Genomic DNA, 25,192 nt, shown 5'->3' on the forward strand with positions numbered 1-25,192 from the left:
CCCAAGTCTCAGAAACTAAAAGATAGATGTTATTTTCACACTCCATTTTCTCTACTATTCATACTACTTCTCTTTTTTTCTTACTTCTTACAACAAGCTTCTCAACCTCATTCCTTTTCATTGGTTCTGACACAGCTTTTTTTGGGTATTATTTAAAATAATTCAATGAACACTTTTTGAGAAACTACACAAACTATTCTAGTGTGATGATAGGCACATCAATGGTCTTTCGTCCTGTTAAGCTTCCCATTTGGTAAGCAAGAAAGGCATAAGCAAATAATTTCAAAATAACACAGTACTCATTAAGACCCAAGTAAGCCCTGGTGCTAGAGAAGCACTTACTCCAACCTAGAAGCAAAGGGAAGTATTCTAAGGCCAGAAGCTCCTGATCTAAGTCTTACAACACCAGAGGTAATTAAGCTGGGGGTAAAGCCTAGAGGGGATTCCAGACAGAAGGAACAGCAAGTGTAAAGAACAAAGAAATTAAATAGCACTGGGTCGGTAAGAACCCCAAGCCACCCTGAATCATCACAATTTTATGAAGTAAGAAGAGAAAAACAGTAGAAAATGAAGTCAGAGATACAGCTAGGGTCCAAACCACAGTTTGTCTTGGATGTAGACATAAACAATTACGTCTGTCTCACACATATAAAACTTCTTTCATCACCAATATATTACCTATGTGAGGTAGGAATATTTCAGCTTTTGGCACATAAGATATAAAATATTAAAATTATCCTGAAAATTTGAAGTATTTTATTAACAAACATTAAAATAATATTTACTGATAACAGTTACAAACAACAATATGAATGTGTTCTTCCTAGTTGTTTCTTAACTCTGAGAAAGTCTATAAACAAAATCAGAAGAATGCCTGACTGTTTCAATCAGTAGAGCAGGCAACTCCTGATTTGAGGCGGTGAGTTCAAACCCCACCCCGGGTGCAGAGATTACTTAAAAATAAAATCTTAAAAAAAAAATTCAGATACTCTTCAAATACAAGTTAGTAACCAAACTTTTCAAATACAGAATGCATAAAAATAAATACATTTTATATAGTGCAGTTATTACATCATAATGATATATAGAGGTAACTAAACATATTTTGAAAAATTCAGTGCTACATACAAGCATGAACTATTCACATTATAAAGAAAAAGTAGAATCCCACATAAAACTTTCCATATGTATGTATATATGTGTATATGTCTGTGTGATTGTGTTTACTTTATTACATGGTAATAAAACTTTATTCTAAAATCTTCATTTTGGGGAGGGGCAAGGGTTGAGGGAAGGGAAATTCTGTTAAGTGGTAAAACTATCAGTAATTAGAAACAATAGCTTACCTTCAAAAATAATACTAAGGCCTCTACCAACATTTAAAATCATAAAACAAATGTCTGTGCCCATTTAAAATCCTGGAAATGTTTGTTTCTTTCATGAGAGATACCTATAGCTGTTCGATATCTCAAAACAATGAATAATAAATGAAATGCTCTATGAAAGGATACATAACTCAAGTACAATCTTTCACATTTGAACTGGAGAAAACAATAATGCAGCTAATAAAAGTATACTCTTTTCATATACACTAAAAAGAACCAAGGTTAAAGTGGTTCTTTATCCTTCACCTCTGCTTAAACAAAATATATTCCCAAGGAAAGTTTTTAATTACATTATTAAAATATTAAGAAAGAGAAGTAAACTTACTTGTGTCTGCTTGGCTTCCCACACTGATATATCTATCATTGCCAGGAAGTGCTGTTTGGTAGTAAGTTGTTTCCTCCTGCTGAGGGGTCTTGGCATTCTTTGCAGTAAGGAAAGCCACTGCTAATTCCAAGTTTCCATTACTATCCTTCAAATATCAAGAATGCAACATCAAACATTTTGGAATAACTCAGAATCCATGCATTCTTACACACTTTATTTAAATTTCTCTGTAACAACTAATACTTAAATAGCAAAAATCACTTTTAGATTTGAAATCATTCTATGTGATCCTAATTTTACAAACTGATCATAAACAAAGTACATTCTATCAATAGTAATTCCTTTTTCTAATAGGCCTCCTAATGTAAAAATCTATTCTATAATTTCTTCGTTTCTTATTACTTTCGCTTCTCCTTAACCAAAGTCAATCACAAAACTTGTATTTCTAAACAAATAAATAAACCAAAAAATGTTTTTTGCTATACAAAAGGATGAGAATGAATATTTGAAACAGTACTTCTGCAAAGAACAACTATAAACTTTAATATGGATGCTGAACGCATACCTAGAGGTAAAAATAAGCAAATATCAGACTTGTAGGGAGGAAACAGCCAAAACATTCTGAAGCTTGGTAGTCTGGACAGACACACAGAACTAGACAGAAATACTGTCATACAGAAATCCTGTCAAGATGACAATCCTACCTAAACTAAGCATAAAAATTTAACGTAATTCTCATCAAAAGCTTATCTGGACAAAGTTATTCTAAAGTTAATTTAAAAGAAAGCAAATGCTAGAAAACCAAGGATTTTTATATCAGCAAAGTAATAAGAAGAGACATGACCAGTTCTATGTCTTTATTCTCTATAGAGTTAATAATAAATATAACAGTAGCTCTGAGATAGCTAATTGAAATAACATTAGGAAACCCAGATATTAATAGTGAAGTATCTTTGTAACAGAAGGCCAGAACACCTAGACAGACTATGCAGGCCTCATGAACTTTAGCAAACACAGAGACTATAATAGGAAGCCAGTGGAGGGTTTTGGACAGAAATTACATGGTATGACTTACATTTTAAAGGCTCATTCTGGCTGTGTGTTGAGAACAGACTATAGGAAAGAAAGGGCTAAAGCAGAGAGTCCAACATGATTTGCTATCACATTTAATGTGAGAGCTGACAGAAGGAGAAAGATTAGGATGATTCCAAGATTTGAAACCTGAGCAACTAGAAGAATGAGGTCGTCAACCCACCCCTACTCCCATTCTCGTTAGTCAAGGAAGAGAGAAAAAAGTAAGAGTGCAGTTGGAAAAGCACCACTGCTTTAAACTTCATATTGTAATCATTATAAGACTCTTATATGACTCACCAGCAACATAATATAATCTATAGCTAGATATGTAAAATAGCTGTAATGTGCAGTAACAATGGCTACATTTATTGAACACTTAATATATGCCAAGAAATGTGCTAGGAGCTTTTTATATACTACCTCATATAATAATAATAAACTGAATATAACAGGGATTTATACAACTTGAAGATCACTTACTTTGAAGGGCTAAAAATAGATTCTTAAAACAGGAGTATTGAAATCAATCAATTATGTGTATCCCAAAAGTAGATTCCTTGTCAGTATATTACTGAGAAAGTCAACTCATTACTAAACATCTTACAGAGTTACACTGGCTAATAGTTAAGATTTAAGTGTACTGATCTCCCACCACCAGTAGTTGGTGGTAATTGAAACCAAAGTTAAAAAAACAAACAAAACAAAAAAACTATAGCACAAAACCTACCTCAAAGAAAACATGGACAATAGGTCATTTGATTAACTCTTTATGTTCATTTAATTAAACATATTCTACATGTTTCCCAAGTTAAAAAAAAAAAAGAAAAGTGAATTCTGCAAACTTGCCCTGACAAGGTAATGGGTATAGCCTCACACTCAGAGATACAGAATGGTAAAGGCACTTTCTGAGAACAGATATGGAGTAACTGGGTCATAAACTGAGGTCTGACATTCTTGTTTCCTCTCCAAATACTTAACAGTTGCTTCATAAACCCTGCATTAATGCTCTGAACAGTACTGTTTCATCATTTTCCTGATAGAAAAAAAAGATGAAGCAAAGCTTATAGTAAAATCGGAAACGTAGTGTGGCCCCCCAGGATCAGGTAGCTTGGTTTGTACTCCAGCTCTTCCACATGCCAGCACCTTTGTCAACAGGGCTCCCAGGAGGACGTTAGCCACATAAAATACTTTGAATAGCACCTAGTATTATAGGAGTTTAATAACCACTACTTATTATTATCATGAGTATAATCATCCGAAAGATAAGATTATTTCTAAAAACAAATGAAGAACTTTTGGCTCAGAGCCAAAAGTTACATAATTAAACTCATCTCTCGGAGCAAGTTCCAAAGAACTGAAGTTTTATGTATGCCTTGCAAGAGCAAGAATACTATATTGCTGTTAGCCTTTAGCAGCAATACAGAAATAACCTTAAAATGCAGTTCTACTTTTCTTTTTTTTTTCCTTTTAAGATTTATTTATTTGGGGGGGGGGGCAGGGCTGCGCCCTTGAGGGAGAGGAAGAGAGAGAGAAGCTCAAGCAGACTCCCTGCTGAGCAATGAGCCCAAGGCAGGGCTGGATCTCACTACACTAAGATCATGACCTGAACTGAAATCAAGAATTAGAGGTTTAACTGACTGAGCCACCCAGGTGCCCCTGCAGTTCTAGTTCTTAAACATCTCTTAGTCCCTTGATCTTTTCTAGTGGACATATCCCTGTAATTTGACTCATTTGGGTTTCCTCCGCATGGAAATGTGGGAACATCAGAAAATGCAACCAAAATGATGCATTTTACTTACTGCACATACTAACCAGCTTGCTACTGAATGTTCTTAAGGTGCAATTAGTTAAATGTTAGCCAAGTTTTATTTCTCCTTGGAAAGAAAAAATGTAAGTTTCTTACCCTCCATTCATTTTCTCTCTCCTCTTCTTCCTCCCTGTATTTCCCTACTGCACCCCTCTCTACCCCCATTTAAACTCTAACATCATAGCTCTGAGGTCAATCAGCCATCGCATTTGGATTCATATCCTTTCATTTTGCAAGAGAAGCGTTCCATACAGAGAAAGATTATCTGTCACTTCAAGGTATCTTGGAACATTAGGCTGCTGAAAACTAACATGCTTAGAATCACAGCCTAAATAAGGCTCTTACGTTATGAAAGTTCTTTCCTATATCTCTATTACTATACCACAAAATGTAACTAAAAACCTTTCATATATGGTAGGCAGTAGAGGTGAGGGTGTAACTTAAACTGTATGCCATAGAACAGAGGCCGTACCTTCAAGGCTTGCTGCAGTATCTGGGCATCATTAATCCCAGTGATTTCTCTCAGCTGATTCAAAAACGTCTGCTGGTGCTAGAGAAGAAAAACCGAAATACACTTTAAAATCTGAAAATATACAAGAATAAGAAAATAAATGATCTATGGGTTTAACAAAAAAAAAAACAGAAAACAAAATAAACTAGTATAGAAAACAAAAAAATATAGAACTTGACAAAGACTCAACAAATTTCACTATTTTAGGGAGATTAACCATTCTCCTGTTTCCAAAAGGGAACTTGAACTTCTATTATTACTTCCCAAGAAATCTTACTGAATTAAGAGTTTCTGGCCCATTCTTCACCGCCTAATTTATTCCTCCCAACAAGAAAAGGGTGATATGCACAATGATTAAGCCTAAGAAGAATTAAGGAAAACAGCTGTATCCACAGGGCTACTTTCACTAGGGGCTGAGGCCACTGAATGAGAAATCCTGGCAGTTCTAGCACCTCCCCCTGACCCTAGGGTCAGCCAGCATCCATTTCCCTATGATGTCTGAAAAAGACATGCCAAAGGACAAACCACACACTAGGTGTGTATATTACAAGATGGTGATCCTAAGATCTATTTGAGGAAAAAGAAGATCATCTCATTCTCTAATCCCTCTAATTTGGGATCATAAAAGATCCCAAACAGAATTAATCATTTGCCCCCATTTGCTTCAGATCTGCTGGTCTTCATGATCTATTATACTCTGTTGGAGAGAAAAGAGAAAAGGGGATGGGATCCCACTATCAAATACTGCCCTGAACCCCCCTAATTAAGAACCATGTTCCTTCCGACATCTCCATATTTCTTCAAACAAGTTCCCTAAAACTGTAAGACGGCACCACAAAATAAAGTTCAATGGAAATGAAGTGTAAAAGAAGTCATCCCTAGAATAAAAGAACCTGCTGAAATCTTTCTTGAAAATGTTTTACATTCATCTCAGTAATAAACCAGTCAAGAATCCTCAACAGATAATAAAACTAGGGGGTAAAAATTTGACGGAAAATAAAATAGTTACATAGTTTTAAACTCTATTCCTACAAATTATAAAGGGAGAAAGAGTGTAACTTTATAATGAAGAAATGACAAATACCACCTCGATCAAATAATCAGATTTAATATTACCAATACTGGAATAAAATGACAGCATATGCTGCCTGATGTTGTAGGATACACCAAGGTGACAATACCACCTATGGTGCTCCTGCCCGAATGCATAACCGGAATCTAATCTTGTGGAAGCATCAGACAAATCCAAACTGAGGGACATTTTACCAAGTAATTACTCTGTTATCTTTAAAATGCTTATGTCATAAAAGACAAAGAGTGAGTTTCTAGATTAAAGGAGACAAAAAAAAGGCCTGGTAATCAAATGTGGGAAACCAAACTGCATCTAACACTATGCTATACAGGACATTCCTGGGATAACTGGAGAAATATGAATATGAACTGTTTAGTAATAATATTGAACTAATATTAAATTCCTGAATTTGATAACTGCCCTATAGTTATGTAAAAAAATGTCTATTTTTCTTAGGAAATACAACCTGAAGTATTTTAAATTTCAAAGGGGCACTATATCTGCAATTTACTCTCAAATAGTTTAAAAAAAAAAAGTTGTAGAAGTTTGTACTATCTTGCAACTTTAAATTTAAAATTACTTTATTATAAGGTTTTAAGATATTCTGTATACAGATTTGTTAATAGCCATAAAATGTGCATTTCAAAACATACTCGACAATTTTTTTTTTAAGATTTTATTTATTTATTTGACAGAGATCACAAGTAGGCAAAGAGGCAGGCAGAAAAAGGGGCGGGGGGGAAGCAGGCTCCCCGCCGAGCAGAGAGCCCAATGCGGGGCTCGATCCCAGGACCCTGAGACCATGACCTGAACTGAAGGCAGAGGCTTAACCCACTGAGCCACCCAGGCACCCCACATACTTGACAATTTAAATATGCATAACATATACACCTTCAGAGTTGAAGGGTCCTAAACAAATTATAAAATATAATAAAAAAAATAAAAAGCATACTGAAAATCAGGTTTGAGGTAATGGTCATCCAAATATCTTTCATAGAAATCACATGTATAAGCTAGAAATTACATTCAACTGCATATAACAGAGTCCCATCTAAATAGTAGCTTCAACATACTGCAGTGTCTGTTTTTCCTAACGTAATTAGACTGGAGGTGGGCAATCCAGATCTGATAAGACCTCCCACATGCAAAGAAGATCTAAGCTCCTTCTGCCTTCCCACTGAACACTCTTATATGTGACATTCATCAAACGTCTGTCTCTCGAAGCCTCCTCAAGCAACCAGTACAAGTTCCAGGGAGGATAAAGGGAAGGGCATAAGACAAAGGGCATAAGCCAAAACAGTCTAACTGCTTTAAGAAGACCCATTCAGTGACTTCCACTTAAAGCTTCCTTGGGCAGAACAAAATTGCATGGCCACTCATAGTTGCAAAGAAGGTTGGGAAACATATTTTTCAGCTAGGCAAAAAGCCAATTTGAAAATGAAATCAAGGTTCTGTTTGTGAAGAAAAGCAAATAATGTGTATCAGATAAGCATGGGCAGTATCCATCATGCCATCAATGAATTTTCATTTCCAACAACCTTATTAAAGAGCTGAAATAACAAGACTATCTAAAAATAAAAATAATAGTATATAAACAAGGTCATATAAAATGCCAGAAATAAAATAGTTGAGTAAAAAAAATTAAACGATCAAACTTAGAGATGAAAAAGAACTCTCCTCAAACCTGTCAACTTCCCTATGTTCATTTAAAGTAGTACCAAAAACTAGCAAATAGAACCATGACTAAGTTACTCAATACCAAACATCACAATGTTAAAGATGTAGAAAAATTTTACAGAAATTCTTATCTAAGGTTTTGTTTTACTGAACATAAAAAACTTGGAAGATTTTATGTGCTTCTCTGTAATCTCACCACCACCAGCACTCCAAACTCCATTCTTTACACGGAACATTATTTCCCTCAACTGCAAATTACCTGGTCAAGGATCAGGGAAGGACTACTGAACACTTCCCCCAAATCAGTCACTCATAAAAACGTTACCAGCTATTATTTACAATGCTGGAAAAATGGAAACAATACAAGCGTCCTCACACTAAGGAAGTGGTTCTAAATTTTAATGAGTAGAAGAATGACCCAATGAGTTTGATAATAAACAAGATTCTTGGCCCCAGCCCCAGAGACAGTGATTCCAGAGGAGTTAGGGCTGATGGCTAAGGGATCTGCATTTTTAATAAGCATCTCAGATGATTTTTTATATAGATGGACTTAGAAACATAGTGTGAGTCAAGCAAACAAGTGCATATTTTTAAATAGCAAATATATAACCTATATAGAGATTATCTTCACAAAATCATATTAAGCTAAAGTGATGGAACACAAAACAGTATATCCACTAAAAACTACAAATAAAAAGTAAACAGGAAAATAAAGCTCAGAAAAGATTACAAGGGCCCATGTTAGACTCCCAATTCTCTTATCTCTGTATCCACACCCTTTGCCACTTTTAATTTCCTCTCACTAGAGAGACAATTTCCTTGCTGCACTGATGACGGACTTAGCCATGGGACATGCTTTGACCAATGACATATTAAAGACAGTCATGCAGACATTAAATGTATTTGCATGACTGGGCTTCCCTCCTGAACTTCTGTAGCTTCCTTAAGAAGAACATGACCCTGGGTAGCGCACTCGCCCCAGAAGAATGAGGCACCTGTGGAGAAGAGCTACCCTAACCGAGCTGAAAATTGGTGAACATGATGACCGTATTTTGGTACACCACTAACTTTTGGAGTAGCCTATTATGGTAAGAGTCGACTGACAGTGCATTTTTTAAATTTAAAATTATTTAAATTTTAATAAAATAGCATTTTATTAAAAAGAAGTAACATCTTTGAAATTTCATAGCTTGTAGCGGTAATTTGATGTTTTGTTTATCTTTCACAACACAGTCAACTGAATATCTTAGAAAAAAAAATAATCCAGGCGTATCTCTAGCATAGTTCATGATCTCGTGAATTTTGATGGAAAATGGAATAAGGAAGAGAAAACGACTGGGATGGAGTAGAAGGCTGAGTGTGAAGGAGAAAAAGGTGAAAAAACTTTCTTAGTTTAGTTAGCAAAAAATGGGAGAGAGATCAGAAGAGGTAAGCTATGAGAAAGATTCTAAGTTTATGGCACAGAAAGCATCACATCTGTCGTTTTCTCCTTTGTCACAGGCATCCTCCAGCTGTGCTTTTCCTGTCTTTGAAAACCTGCACCTTCATTTCCTACAATTATATGTTTTTCTTGTTGCTATTTCTGTTGTAATTAAGACCCTGGTCTTTCATTCAAGGTTTGCACCTTTCTATTTATCACACTTCTGGTCTGCAGACACCCTGCTCCTCAGCTAAAAATGTCCTGCACATGGGTTCTCTCCTCCTGGACTAGCAACTTTCGATCCAAGATGGATCCAACCCACTTCCCTCTCTAGAGCTCATTTTCTGAGCTCTGAGGTCTTTTTTGTATGAATTTATATACTAAAATATAAGGAGGAGGATGCAATCTGTTCACACTGCTGGACCAAGAAAGGCAAGACACAATGTTCAAAGAAATTCAGCAACTGCAAACACCACAGAAATCAATAAGCTAACAAGGCAAGACTTCATGCAGGCCTTCCAATTCCTTCCTCAATGTTATTTTTATCACATGATTACATCTTTAAGTGCCCACTATGTGCAAAATACAGTACTATACACACTTCTAGGTAAAGGAAGCATCAGTAATTCCAATATAAATTAAGACTCAGAGAGTTCTACAGAAATTCTCTCCCTCCCCAATTGAACCTAGCTAATGTTGGGTCTGTTTTAAATCTGTTTCAGTAAATATACAGCATATTTAACACTCAGAATGAAAAAAAAGGAATCACTTACTGGCTTAGACTAAAGAAAGAAGATAAGCATTTATTATGTTCTTGCTGTATGCCAAGTGTTTTGAGTGCTTCCAGTTTATAACCTCATTTAATATGAGCACACACGCACACATGTGTGTGCACACACACCCTCCAAAAAGTTACTCTCATTTCATAGCTAACAAAGGCTTCAAGAGATTATTAAGTACAGAGACAGGAACAAAAACTGGTTTTTCAAATTCCACAATCTGTACCCTTTCCATATTTTCTCTATATTTCATTTTGGAGATTAAAGATTCAGTGAAAAATGAAAACTCACTGCAAAAATGCAATACTATCGTCTATGTAAAATACTTAAATAATGGCACAAAAAAAGTGGAGCACCACTAACTATAAGGCAGGAAAACTTTCTACATTAAGGGGCAAATGATTCACAAGTCAGTCAATGGCTCCTGAATTTCCAAATACATATAAAACCTGGTTTAGTGAAAAAGAAAGAAAGCCAAAAGTTTCCATCTTCAGTGGGAAAAAAAAGGCAACTCCTAGAATAACCTCTAAAAACACTTTCGAGTTTTTTTTTTTTAAAAAAAGAGGGAAAAATCCTATTCTGATAGAAAATCCCAAGGCATTCTTAAACTTCAGGATCACATTCTCTAAAGCACTGCTAGGCCCATGTGGTATTTTAATCACCTATCAATGAAAGGATTAACCATTCTACTGCCTTTAAGGCATGTGACCATACACACAGCTACTTTTGCAAATATCTTCTGGATCTACCTGGTAACACTAAACTGCCTTAGTTCATGTTATCTCTTCCCATAACAAGAAATCCCCATACTTCCTAGACAGATAATTCCAAATACATAAATCTGTCCTTCATGTGGCTTCTTTTTGAGTCGCAAACCTGCCTCTGCCTCTACCAACGATATAAACCCAAAACAAAACAAAACAAAACACAAACATATTTCACCAGATTGAGGACACTGGGAAAAACCTTCAACGCACACTAGGCTCTTCCAATAATGTATATGGGAGCAATTCTACACTAGAATCAGACTGATTTCAAAAGATACCATCTATTTCACATTCTCTCTATCCTTATCTATCAACCCAAATTTAGGTACCAGTTTCCTTCAGTTAAAGTTGGAGGGTCTCCTGGCACTTACCATAGATTACAATAATACACCATGGTTAACCACTAGACTCTAAGTCTCAAGAGAGCACAGACTATTTTGCTCATCAATGTGCTCCCGGTAACTAATGCAGCATCTGGCATGTGGTAGGCACTTGATAAATATTGACTGAATATATAACTACAGCAAAGTTTGCAGAAATGAATTGGAGTAAGTCAGGTCATAGGCCTTGAACTCATCCACAGGAAAGAACATACTAAGTGATTATAGAAGACAGAACAAGAAGTATACATAAATCAGATCCACTTACTAAACAAACATTCCACACCCTCTTACAGTCTATCTAGAATCCCATAGAAAGTTTCATTTCCTAGTTCTGGTCTTATCAACCCTACTTGAATGTGAGTGTACAGTAAAATTTGTTGAAATTTTCAATTGCAAATAATCTAGACAGTAACTCTATAATGGCTGGGGTAATCCTGTATCTTCTAGCATCATAGAGTCAAGGCTTATCTCAATCTTTTTGGGAATAGCATTACAAAAAAATTAATTATATAACTCTATAGGTGTGTAATTCTGAAGGCATGCATTTTAATTTTTCACTATTTACTATTCGCTATTTACTATTTTTCACTATTCATTATTTACTATTTCACACTTAGGCTTAAATATTCCAGAACTTCTGATTTTAGAAAGATTTTCCCTATCATTTTATAGAATCCCAGAGCCACAAATGATCTTAAGCATTCGTGTAATAAAATTTAAAAAAAAAAAAAAAGGAGAGGAAAAGTAAAGAGTTAGCTAAGAGCAATCGATATAGTTGGTTTTTCCCACCTTTCCTCACCTCAGTCCATTTTCTTTCCTGCCACCCCAACTCTTTAATCAATCTAACAGCTGCATGATATCCAGGTCCCTAATAGTAACCCCCATCCTTATTAGCTGGCAGATAACAGAAATGCATCATAAACAGATATTCTAAATGCACTTTCCCCCAAAAAAACTGTTACACAGCACTGTAAGTTCATATAGAGTTAAATACATTTCCAGGCCAAATAAGAACCTAACACCATGAAACATAGTTTCTATGAGGACATGCATTCCAAAACCCCAACTATCCTATTCTTTTGGGATAGACAATGTTTTTAAATTAGAGTGCCTTATTCTGTAAAACATCTGGGTAAACAAAAGTTTTGTGAATCAAGTCACGTCTTGATTATGATGAACTATATGATCTGAAGTTTAAATAAAATATATCTTCATATTATCTCGTTTCTACACTTAAACTTTCCTAATGAACTTGGGAGTCCAAAAATAAAATCCCTTATACTAATAAAACAAAATAAATACACTCTACATAGAACTCTCAAACTAGAATACTATATAATTCCTCACAGCTATATGTGTCACAGTTAACTCCTTTGTTAAAGCAAATATAATTTGCGGTCATACTCACTACAGACATAATGCACCCTACTGACTACTAGCAAGTCCAAACATCGAGACATAGTGCTAAGTTTAATAAAGCATATATTCTAAACAACTTTCTTTTTCGGTTCTATAAGGCTATTTGCATCAATGTCCCAGTCTTTCACCCAGTGGACTTCTATCACATCTATAGCAAGAACTGAAACTCAGTCTGAGGGCAAACCTCTCCCAAATTTAATCCTTCCATTATTCTTTAGTTTTCTTTACATTTTTGTAGCCAATTATATGTTACTGGTGAATACTTCCCTATACTAAACTTTCCCTATTCAAATTACTGTGTGGTTTCTGTATCCTAATTGGACCCTTATTAATAGAGCTTTCTTAAAAGCAATTTTTATATTCTAACAATACATTAATGCTGTAATTCTGTATTTTTAAGGAAATAAATCTCAAAATAATTAGGAAGGGAAAAACTAACTATATATGCTAAGTTCTTGCCTAGAACTGCCATTAACAGAGCACTTGTTTTTTTAACTGAGCACTTATTAAAAGTATGGAAGGCACTAGAGATTTCAATACATAGGTATGATTGATAAATCTTTGGCCATCGGTGACTGAACTCAATCTACAGTCCCTCTCCTGGCCACTGGACTGGTAAAAAGACTAAATATTTATTTTTTATTATATCATATCTAGCCACATGAAGCTACTGGTAGATAACAGATGGCACCAAATTCTTCTGTTTATTTTCCCTTGTTCATGGACTTCCCTGCCTAGAATGATAACTGTCAATCTACCTACTAGTCCTCCTTTCATTTCAACCACTCCCACCTCAACAAAGCCTTTCCTATTCCTCTTAGATCCTCTTCTTCGTCCTACCAATACATCTTATAAATACTTCATTTAACTTCGAATATCATATATGCATTTCTGACATGTCCCACCACCGCCAAACTATAAGCTTTCTGTGTACTACTTACTTCTCAATCTGCTTCAAAGAAATAGTAATTAAATGCACAGACATGATAACGAGATGAATGAGTAGTAAGCATAAATGTACAACAGCAACTGAAAACCTGAAACAAGAGTTTATCTAATGGTATAACATTTAATTAATTTTGAATATACAAACTTAGTACTAATGAACATATAGAAGTGAGAAAATACATGATCTCTCAAAGACAGCTTACAAAGGAAGACGGCAGAAAATCAAAGACTAAACCTTAGAAAATCCCCCCAGTTAGGAAGTACAAACACAGTATCATATCAGTAGCCAAATTTTACTGTACAACACAGCCCAAATGTGAAGAATTTAAATACATGTACTGACAGTTCACAGAGCAAAAATTGACATACTCACAGAACTCTTGCCCAATAGCGGGACCTATATGCTATCTTTCTACCCAATAATTCTCAACATTTTTGTGTTTGTAATATGCATTCAAATACTAAATATTTTTGGCAGCACACTTGAGAAGGTTTAAAACCTTCACCATAAGAAACTACAACTCCTAAGGCAGCTAGCAATAATTACAACACATTATTACTCCAATACATAATACTATCTCAAAGTGTCTGCAAAGCAGTTATCACAACGCATAGTAGTATCTCACCCTCTTGATTGTCCAGACCCCAAGATACGTTCCCAAGGCAAAGTACTCACGGGTTTTAACAAATAATATTTATCGGGCACTAACTTAAAAGTAAGCTGTAATTGTTACTTCTTACTTGCAGGAAGTATATTCCACTTTGCACTAAACCATACAACATTCTGCTTCAAAGACTCTATAATAATTACATTTACAGAGCTTTAGCAAAAACTAAAAAGACAAAAATAAAGTGTGATCAAACATGGAGGTACATCTGTGAAGATGTTAACAACAAAAAGGCTGAGAACACCACTCTAAGACAATGGCTATCAACTGACTAACAGGTTCTCAAAAGTAATGTGGATGACAACAGCAGTAAAATCTACTTCCAAAGCTTAATAATAATATCTTACAAGAATGTCCTGATACACATATATTAATTTCCTTGGTTGAAGTTGCAAGTGCTTAAGTTAGCTTCTGTAAAACACTCCCATCTGTCAAGTTAACCTTGTTAATCTAAATTTAACTAATTTTCTAGCTTTACTTACATCTATTAGTTGATTTTTGGTTTTAGTGCATAAGAGCCACACAACAGAACATAATAAATTTATGCCTAGTTATATTTATGCAAACTTCAGTAAAGTGATTTAAAAAAAAAAAAAAATACTTTGAGAGTCCCAGAGATCTGTTTTCCTTTAAAAAGGCCCAAAGTCAAGAAAAAAAATTTTGTCATCAGGTGAAGCATTAATGGGAAGAAAGAAGAACTTTTCAATAAAGTTGCTGGTTTTCCAGAAGGAAAAAGTTAATTTGGCCACCTACTCAAGGTGTAAAATCAAATCCTAGTGGAATAAGACTTAAATACTAGGGTAAAACAAGAAAAACAGTAGAGGGCGATAAAAGAGATTATCTTTATAAAGTAGTATATTGGGGGTCCAGGGGTACGCCTGGGAGGCTTAGTCCATTAAAGGTCTTCTCAGGTCATCTCAGGGTCTAGTTATCAAGTCCCGCATTGGACGCCCTGCTCAGCGACAAGTCTGCTTCTCCCTCTTCCTCTTCCTCTGTGATCTCTAGCTCTCTCTCACTCTCAATAAATAAAATCGTAAAAAAAAAAAAAAAGAAAAGAAAGAAAGAAAACAACAGGGTATGGAAGTTCAAGGCAACTAATTACAACTGAGACTAAATTAAACTTCTCTTCATGAGAGGGATCCATAAAGAGAGTAAAAAGACCTCCTGAAATGGGAAAAGATACAAAACACATTAAAAAAGGTATTTAGACTATAACAGACTCCTTCAAATTAAAAAAAAAAAAAAAGGAAAACCAACCTAAAAGAAACAAATGTGAATTTTACAGGAAAAAAAGAAATCTCAATGGTCCATAAAAATGTAAATGAATAACTTATCAGCAATAGAACACTTCTGGCGTATCCAGAAGTATAAGTGAACTACAACACAAAGGTTCATTTATTTCATATGAACCTTGATTCTTACATCTCAGAACACACAAAAAAGTAAACTCTACATAGATCAGACACCTCAGTGTAAATGCTAATAAAACATCTTAGAAGAAAACACAGGAAAAAGATTTTATAAACTCAAGTTTAGAAAACTAGGTCAAAGCACTACCTATGGAAGAAAAAAAATAGGACAATGAAAATCAATGTTAAAATATTTAGACTTCAGAAAACAGGTAAGAAAATAAAAAGACAAGCTACATACACATTAAGAAAAAATATATACATGTAATGAAAGAAACTTTCAGAATACATAAATTTCTACAATTCAACAGCAACATACAAATTATTTGTACATGATATAAAAATGATCAATAAGGAAAACATGGAGGCAGCCGGTTCCCAGTACTTCCCCACCACACCCCCTGGCCTGAATCCTGACCCTCCCACAGCCCCACTCCCTCTTTTCTATAGAGAGCCCACTGAAATTCTAATGCAGCAGTAAGAGGAAGAACAAAGGTTCTGTAGGTCAGCCACCTCCCTTTGTACATTAAATCCAGAGAGCTTTGAGCTCTACAGCAATTCTGGCAGTTCCCAGGGTAGAAGGTCCCTGATCACCACAAGCACAGTCTAGAATGCACAGAAGGCATTCGCTTCCATCAGAAAACTATAAACCCTGAGGCTAGAGTTTGCCTGAGCCAACCTCCAACTTCAAGATGGCCAGGAGTAAGCCAATGTCAACACCAAATAAAATCAATCTTCACAGAGACCTAGGACCATACCTCCTCACACAGGACCCATGCCCTGAGGGGGTTACCCTGGTTCCCACAGCCCCAGAAATCTAGGCTTCCTACCAAGAGTTGAACCCAGCCATCTCCTATGCTGTCTTCATCTATCCAGCCAGAGCTGCAACAGGCTCCAGGGCAAGGATGCCTTTCTCCTAAAAAGTCACCAGCAAGAATGGAAACACATACCATCTGTCTTCTGTGAGTTCTGCAGTCTTATCACTGAACTGAGGACCGGGTCCCACTGGGGAAGAAACCCAGAAGTCAGATCCGAGAATCTATATGGTGTGATCAAAATAGGCACAAAGAGTATCCACTGACCCCAGGAGGCCTGTGCAGAAAGCTGCTGCTTCTAAAAATTGAGCATTTTAAAACCAGAGATACTGGACTGCTGCTAGTTTCCTTTAAATCTTCCTTAGCCCTGCTCTGCCCCACAGTCTAAGGCCTCATGCGAAGACTTCAAGGAAGTTCTTGATGAGAAACCCAGACCAGCTCAGAGGCCTCAGCAAACCCCACACCCCAGCTCAAAGTTATTTCTGTAGCTCTACCCCAAAGAAAGCAGATACTTGATTCCGCACGTATTTTGGCATGAACCGTAACATACACACCAGTGTATATGGGAGTGAACCACTGGTTCTCACATTAGTGTTACCACAGTAGTGGACCTTTGCAGCTAATGCTTCTTCATTCCTGTCCCTCTCTCCACACTGCTCCCCCACACCCAGTTTCACTGAGAACCTAGCTCTCAGCTCTCAGCCAATCCTGCCCTCAGGCCAGGTACCATAGCCTCTACCTCACCCACTTCCAGGCTGAACAGCACCAACAAAAACCCAGCAAGCAAGAGCTGTTTCCTTTTCCAGCTCAAAACAGGCTCTTCTTTCTTGTTCTCTCATGGACCAAAAACAGTAAGAAAAGTCTTTCTGACCCAAATGCTTACCTCTCCACAGTTCAGCCCACCCATCCAACTTGGTCCAGTTGGACTCAAGCCCAGCCAACTTGGTCCTCCAAGTTCTTTCTAAATTTCCAAACCAACTACAATGTTAAAATATTTCATACCCTGTAGAACAAAAAATACATCATAAAGATTTCTTTTGTGTGTGTTATCAATTATCAAAGACATTAATTCAACATTAGCTTGAGGCATGAAGAAAAGGATTTTCTATTTTTCTTAAAAAGATTTATTTGAAAGAGAGCGAGCAAGCACAAAGGGGGTAGCGGAGGGAGAGAGAGAGAGGAAGAAGACTCCCCACCGAATGGTAGCCCGAAAGGGTGGTTGATCCTGAGATCATGACCTGTGGCAAAACCAAGAGTCACACACTTAGCCAACTGAGCCACCCAGGCGCCCCTGAAAAGGGTTGTCATTCTTCAGCAGGAAGCCTTTTTAACAACTGTTTTAAAAAATAATAAAATGAAGGACAGACTATGGAGTTTTATTTTGTTTTAGGAGCCTATCAGTACTTGCTCCTAAAATGTTGTACCTCTAGCAACATCCTTAGCTTTTTTAGCTATTTTCAGGTGTGGAATAATTAACTAGCTACTCTTACTGCTGATCCTATAAAAATGTAAAACTGGATAAAGTTGACCTTCGGACAGTACAGGTTTGAACTGTGCAAATCCATTTATATGTGACTTTTTAAAAATTAAATATACTACCGCACTGCAAATGTATTTCCTCTTCATTTGATTTTAATAACATTTTTTCTCTTTTTTTCAATATTTTACTTATTAATTTGAGGGAGAGAGACACAGACATAGCTACAGAGAGGGTGAGTTGGGAGGAAAGGGAGAAGCAGACTTACCACTGAGCAGGAAGCCCAAGACAAGGCTTGACCCCATGACCCTGGAGCATAACCTGAGCCAAAGGTATACACTTAATGACCTGAGCCACCCAGACATCCTGACATTTTCTTTTCTCTAGCTTACTTTATTGTAAGAATACAGTATATACAGAATACAGCCTGGGTGTGTCAGCAGTTAAGCATCTGCCTTCGGCTCAGGTCATGATTTCAGGGTCTTGGGATTGAGTTCTGCATCAATCTCCCTCTCATTCCCCCTCTGTTCTCTCTCTCCCTCTCAAATAAATAAATAAAATCTTAAAAAAAAAAAAAAAGAATACAGTATGTAATACATATAAAATACAAAACACGTATTAATTGACTATATCAGTAAGGCTTCCAGTCATTGTAGGCCATTAGTAGCTGAAGAGTGGGAGAGTCAAAAGGTATACACAGATTTCTGACTACATGGAGGGGCGGTGTGGGGGAGGGGTTAGTGCCCCACCCCCTACATTGTTCAAGGATCAATTGTATATGAGAAGCAATATTTAAAAATCCTCCAAAAATAGCAAATAAGCACATGAAAAAATGTTTAAAACCACAAGTCATTAAAGAAATATAAATTAATACCACAATCAGGTACCACTACATACATACTAAAATGGCTAAAACATAAAAGTTAACTATACCAAGTGCTGACAAAGAAGTAGACCAACTTTAACTCTCATACATTGCGGATGATAATATACAACAGTACAACCACTTAGAATAACCATGTAGCAATCTTTTATAACAATTTTACTCCTCTGTATTTGAACAAGAGAAATGCAAATATGTTTCCTCAAAGAGGTACTTAAAAATGTACATGTAACAAATCACTTATAAGGGCCAAGAACTGGAAACAACCCAAAAGTCCACCAATAGAAACATGTTTACATGGTTTGTAATATTCATATAATGAATTATCATTCAGCACTAAAAAGGAACTACTAACATATGAATAATGTGGCTCAATCTCAAAAGCATTTTGCGGAGAAAAAAAAATGCCAAATGCAAAAAAAAAAAAAAAAAGGAATTTTAAGATTCCATTTATGTGAAGACCTAAGAAAACCAACACTGGCCTGTAGTAACAGAAATCAGATCAATGCTCACCTGGAATAGGAGTGTGGAGATACTACATAGAAAGGGTGACACAAGTGTATCTTTTGGAGTTGCCAAGATTTGTCTAATTATATACTTTAAATGGGTGTCTGGGGCACCTGGGTGGCTCAGTCATTAAGCGTCTGCCCTTGGCTTAGGTCAAGATCTCAGAGTTCTGGATTCAAGCCCCACGCTGGGCTCCCTGCTAAGCCTGTCTCTTCCTCTCTTCCCCAAACATGTTCTCTGTCGCTACTTTTGTCTCTCTCTCTCAAATAAATAAATAAAATCTTGAAAAAAGGAGGGGGGGCGGTTTTATTTTGGTTTTTGTAAACCATACCACAGTAACATTAACTTGGAAAGGTCAAGATAGCAACTAGCAGGATGTGGAAGGAAGTGACAGGTGGAGTGAAGCACAAAGGAAATGGCTAGAATAAAAAGATGTTCTGTTTTATGTCTAGGATGATACAAAGGGTAATAAGTTATTATATTTATTTTAGGTATACATAACCTTGCATATTCTTTGGTGCACGCACACACATACACACACACAAACCTTTCAGAAACGATTAATACACATACACAAACACACACACACACTCCAAAAAGAAGAAAAAGAGGAGGACTACAACCCTAGTATGTACAATTGTTTCCCAACTCTTTAATGTATCAGTCAATTAACAGAAAGACTAAATCTGCCCTATTGAGTTTGGGGTTAAGGGTCAAGTGTCCCACCTATGCACCTGAAGCTTTGGATTTCCATCCAGATGTTGCCCTAAAAGCCAAGGCAGAAGGCATTTCCCTTACAAAAGGAAAGTATCAGTGAACTGACAGGGAGAAACACCTGAAATAGAAGAAAGTCTGTATGTTCGGAGACTGCTCCACCGTTAAATTGGGCATACTGTAGTAATTCAAGCCCTGGAGGTGCCCCGCAGCCAATTTACACAAGTGCTAAAGCATTCTTATCACTAAGAATATTAATTAATTTCAACTAGTGGTCCTCAAACTTTAAGTACAGAAGAACCATTTGGGATTCCCATTAAGAATGCCCTAGTCCAACTCTTGTGCTTGAAATAGTAAGTCGGGGGTGAGGCACAGGATTCTACAGTTTTAGCAAGCTCCACAGGAAATGAATAGTCTACAAACCACACTGTAAGAAAGTCTGATCTAAACCTATACCAAAAGGCTAAAAAGACAAGGAAAATATTGCTGGTAACTTTTAAATATTAAAACCAGGTAATTCTTAAAAAGCACAGATTGTGCTAAACAGTTAACTGAAGGAAGAAAAGGAGAAAACTTTCAAAAATTACCCGTCAGGTGTATAAAATAAAATATCCCGACAAGGAGAATATTCTTGAAAATTAGGACAAGTTTGCCAAAATAAACACAAGTGGTAATTTTATAAATTCAACTTTCACTTCCTCTACTTAGCCACATTGCATAGTGACATTCCAAAACGGCTTTTACAAGCCAAATTTGGTCTTTCATATATTATAACATTAATGATTATTGTAAGCTGTGATACCATACTCACCATGTCTGATTTTATAGGAGGTAGGATGACAGAAAAGTAACTGACAAACCATATTCCCACCTACTTCAGGCGCCTGAAGTATAACTTTCATGAGTCATGAGCAAAACATACATGAACATCAAAACTTAAAATTTTACAATATTCTTCAGTTCTTTAGAAACAGAAGCCTTTTTATAACATGTAAGCTCATACAACTAACACATGTAAATACTTTAAAAACCCATTAGGTACCAAAGTAGGGAACAGTCCTTTAAAATCAGTAATAAGATAATATCTATTACCATCATTTCTAATCAACTTTTATTAGGGATCTTACCTAGTACAATAAGAAAAAAATGAAATTACAGACATAAAAATTAGAAATAAATAAAACTGCCATAATTTATTCATGATATAATCTTTTACACAGAAAATCCAAAATCACCTCTGGAAAAGTATTAAAATAGAAAAGTTCAGCAAGATGGCTAGATACAAGATCAACATACAAAAGCCAGTTGCATGTGTAGTACACACCATTAACAAATAACAAATATTTTAAAGCACATATAATTAATATCAAAAATTACCATCTAGAATAAATGATGTACAAAAATCCTACAGTTAACATTATAAAATGAAGAGATATTAAAGAAGACATAAATAAAAGAAGTATACTCTATTCACGGCTAGAAAGACTCAATACCATAAATATGTTAATGATCCCAAACTGGTCTATACAATCACTTGAGTTAATAAAAACTCAAGCGTTCGGGCGCCTGGGTGGCTCAGTGGTTTGGGCTGCTGCCTTCGGCTCCGGTCATGATCTCAGGGTCCTGGGATCGAGCCCCGCATCGGGCTCCCTGCTCCATAGGAAGCCTGCTTCCCTCTCTCTCTCTCTCTGTGCCTGCCTCTCTGCCTACTTGTGATCTCTGTCTGTCAAATAAATAAATAAAATCTTTAAAAAAAAAAAACTCAAGCGTTTTTCAGAGGACTTGGTAAGTTTATTCTAAGATTGGTAAGATTATTTTATTCATTTCTAAGGAAAATAAAGTATAATGACACTTTGGAAGAAGAAAAGCAAACCTACTTTTCCAGTACTACATATTATTATGAAGCTATGGCAATGAAGACAGGACGGCATTCACAAATGAAGGATGAAACATAAGACAACTCAAGGGGGAAAAAAAGCACCATATAGAGCTTTTGTATATGATAAAAATGGCTTGTCATTTCAGTAGGGGACAGCATTAACTTTTCAATGAGGTAAAATTAATAATTAACAAAACAAAAAATCATATATAATGAAAATTAAATTGGATCCCCACCTCATACCTGTTATAAAAAGCAAATGAAGATGGAATAAGGTTTAAATGTTCCAAACATAACTTTAAAACTCTCAGTAAAAAAGACACATGTATATCTTTTAGCTATCAAGGCAGAAAAAAGTTTCGAAAGTCAAAACAATGAAAATTAAAAATATGTATCTTCAAGAATTCATAGAGCTACAATAAAAAGGAAATTAAAGGGAAGATAAACGTAGGATTCAAGATGATTATAATCGCAAATCAAAATAGAGGGATGGAAATGAAAATGAGACTGGTTAGATATAGGTTACTTTCAAAGTTACAGCTTTTGCTTTAAGTAGGATTTATGCGTTTGTTATTAAAAAGTAAAATTCATGAATATTATTAAAAGTTAATAAGTGGGGACACCTGGGTGGCTTAGTTGGTTAAGCGGCTGCCTTCAGCTCAGGTATGATCCCAGCGTCCTGGGAGTCCCACATTGGGCTCCTTGCTCAGCAGGGAGCCTGCTTCACCCTCTGCCTCTGCCTGCCTCTCTGCCTGTGCTCACTCTCTCTGACAAATAAATAAATAAAATCCTAAAAAAAAAAAAAAAAAAAAGTTATTAAGTGGGTGCCTGGGTGGCTCAGTGGGTTAAGACTCTGCCTTCGGCTCAGGTCATGATCTCAGGGTCCTGGGATCGAGCCCCGCATTGGGCTCTCTGCTCAGTGGGGAGCCTGCTTCCCCCTCTCTCTCTGCCTGCCTCTCTGCCTACTTGTGACATCTCTCTCTCTCTGTCAAATAAATAAAATATTTTTTTTAAAAGTTAGTAAGTAATTCATTAAAAATGAAACATTTGCATAGAAAACTAATCATAAATCAATATTTATGATTAATTCAACTTTGCTTATTTCACAACTAAAATGCAGATTATTAAAACAAGCCCTCAAAAAAGTATATGACCTGGCACCTGAGGCTCAGTGGGTTAAGCCTCTGCCTCAGGCTCAGGTCATGGTCTCAGGGTCCTGGGATCTAGCCCACATCAGGCTCTCTGCTCAGCAGGATGCCTGCTTCCCCCCCCCTCTCTGTCTGCCTCTCTGCCTACTTGTGAGCTCTCTCTGTCAAATAAATAAGTAAAATCTTAAAAAAAAAAAAAAAAGCAAATGACCACCTATGGAAGCAGTAAATTCACAACTGACAGTACAAAAATAATAATTTGTACAATCAAACTAAAAATTTACCTCAACATACAGGACCAAAAAAAGGAGAAAAAGAAATTACAAAATAAAATTTGTAGGAAGTAAGAGAGATGAATGGTATCTAATCAAATAATGTCATTACGGAAGGAGGGCATGGGAGAAGGAATAGAGTAGAAACAATAATTTTAAAATATACAGCTTTTTCCTGAGAAGAACATGAAAGTTTTCAGACCAAAAATCCTAGGAAGAACTGTTAAGAACACACACACACACAGTTTCTGGATTCTAAAACCAAAGAGGAAATCTTCCAAGCTTACACAAAGAGTTAACTCATCTACAAAAAAGAAGTAGAATAACATCAAACAGTATTAAATCTGCCAGAAAAATATACAGCTAAAATTAAATACCTAATTTTAAAAAAATTGGCTACTAATGTGTTTATAACACAAGTAATATTTTTGATGTAAGGTGCATCTTAAGAAATTTAAAATGCCATCATTTACAATACAATTCCATATTAACCCAATAAAATCAGGAATGTTGTAAATAAAAATATGCTAAGAAGTCTTTCTTATTGGGGACAGATTGAAAGAAAACTGTTCGTTCTGACACAATCAGAAAAATGTTTAGATATATATTTGTTTATAAATAAGAGTAGAAAGGAGAAAGATTTGCTAATCATAGAAGATACAAAGAGGCAAAGGTGGGGGAGGTGAAACATGAAAACTTCATCAATCCATCAAAACTAAGTGGACAAAAACAAAACTAATAAATGGAAACTCAGGTGACAAAAGAGTATTTTTATCAGTTACCACCATATACATAAATGATTAAATTCTACTAAAAGACTAACAAAAGCACGCAAGTTTAGATCAAATCCATTAGAAATAAGAATGTGATGAGACTACATTAAAATTTCATCAACATCTCTCAGAATATGACACAAGAAAAAAAAAACCATGAAATATTCAAATCACACTGTGTTTATTTAATATATAAATACAGAACTCTAACTTTCAAATACATATCCTTTTCATATGCTCATTAAAACCTCATATAGTCATAAGAAAATCCTAATTTCTTAAACTGTCAGAAATCATGTTTTCTAAACAGTACATTGAAACATAAATCAAGAATTTAAAAAATGCAACATCTTAGGAGGTATACCAGAAAAGAAAAAATCTTTTAAACATTTAAAGAAAAATGAAGACAAATCCCAAACAAAATCAGATGAAAACCCACAGCCCAAAATGCTTGTTATTAATATACGACTAGAAACTCACTAAATGTTGAATTCACATATAAAAAAGCAACAATAACTACCCCCCCAAAAGCAGAAAGGTAAAAATACTAAATACAAAAGTAAAAATTAATAAAGTCAAAGATACACAGAAAGTATAAAGGAACCAAAGAATTGGATTAGAGAAATACTGGTAAAATAGATCAACAACCTGGCAAACATTACTGAGAACAAAACAAAACAATCAGGAATAATAACAGAATCTATCTACATAGATTTAAGAGAAAACATCAGATAGATAGATAGATATATAGATATGTACACACTTACATACATAGACCTCTAAATGAAATCAAATCGAAATCTATAAGCATTTTTAAAATTGATTCTGGAAGAGGCAGTAAACCTAAAAGGTTAACTGTCAAAATGTGGAAAGCTTGTCTAAAACTTGCTCTAGATACATGGTCAGCCTACTATAGTCATATTCACCAAATCTTTACAGTAGTAAGTACTGAGGTTAGATGATAAAACATGTCTAAATACCACCAATTTTGAATGATTTAACCTAATCCTGCACTAAACAATTCCAAAAACAAAGGAAAACCTAAAAAGCTTTCTAATGATTTTATGAGCTAACATTACC

The 25,192-nt window shown here is 35.6% G+C and overlaps 1 protein-coding gene across 8 annotated transcripts in view; it reads right to left on the minus strand.

Moving 5' to 3' along the window:
* USP25 (ubiquitin specific peptidase 25) overlaps nucleotides 1–25,192 on the minus strand; it is a 133,576-nt gene that overhangs the window by 103,317 nt on the left and 5,067 nt on the right. For all 8 annotated transcript variants that reach the window (XM_082689239.1, XM_082689234.1, XM_082689237.1 and 5 more), the window contains exons 2-3: nucleotides 5,064–5,141; nucleotides 1,711–1,855 (exon numbers count right to left, since the gene is read on the minus strand). In XM_082689239.1, the coding sequence (XP_082545365.1) occupies nucleotides 1,711–1,855; nucleotides 5,064–5,141 (223 nt within the window). The remainder of the gene's footprint in view (nucleotides 1–1,710; nucleotides 1,856–5,063; nucleotides 5,142–25,192) is intronic.

Source organism: Mustela nivalis (assembly GCF_964662115.1).
Source record: "Mustela nivalis genome assembly, chromosome: 1".
In the NCBI taxonomy this organism is placed as follows: Eukaryota; Metazoa; Chordata; class Mammalia; order Carnivora; family Mustelidae; genus Mustela; species Mustela nivalis.